Source organism: Sinocyclocheilus grahami, unplaced genomic scaffold (assembly GCF_001515645.1).
Source record: "Sinocyclocheilus grahami isolate Dianchi unplaced genomic scaffold, SAMN03320097.WGS_v1.1 scaffold390.1, whole genome shotgun sequence".
In the NCBI taxonomy this organism is placed as follows: domain Eukaryota; kingdom Metazoa; phylum Chordata; class Actinopteri; order Cypriniformes; family Cyprinidae; genus Sinocyclocheilus; species Sinocyclocheilus grahami.
Window position 1 is genome coordinate 794,306 of NW_015505569.1, and position 324 is coordinate 794,629.

General features: G+C 42.9%; 1 protein-coding gene across 1 annotated transcript in view; it reads left to right on the plus strand.

The window, feature by feature from the left end:
* Positions 1-324, plus strand: part of LOC107550183 (sodium/potassium/calcium exchanger 3-like) — a 40,514-nt gene that overhangs the window by 37,399 nt on the left and 2,791 nt on the right. The window contains exon 15 of the mRNA XM_016231422.1: positions 5-80. Within this exon, the coding sequence (XP_016086908.1) occupies positions 5-80 (76 nt within the window). The remainder of the gene's footprint in view (positions 1-4; positions 81-324) is intronic.

Below are 324 nucleotides of genomic sequence, written 5' to 3' on the forward strand. Positions count from 1 at the left end.
TTACATCATGGGAATCACTTTCCTGGCTGCTGGCACTAGTGTACCCGACTGCATGGCGAGCCTCATCGTCGCCCGCCAAGGTGTGTAACCTTTACATGCACAGAAAAATGTTTGTATGCATGCTTTTATCTTTAAAATCATTTTATATAAATTCTTGAAGTTTGAAGGTTTTAAGGCCATATACTCTAAGATAGATAGATAGATAGATGGATGGATGGATGGATGGATGGATGGATGGATGGATGGATGGATGGATGGATGGATGGATGGATGGATGGATGGATGGATGGATGGATGGATGGATGGATGGATGGATGGATGGAT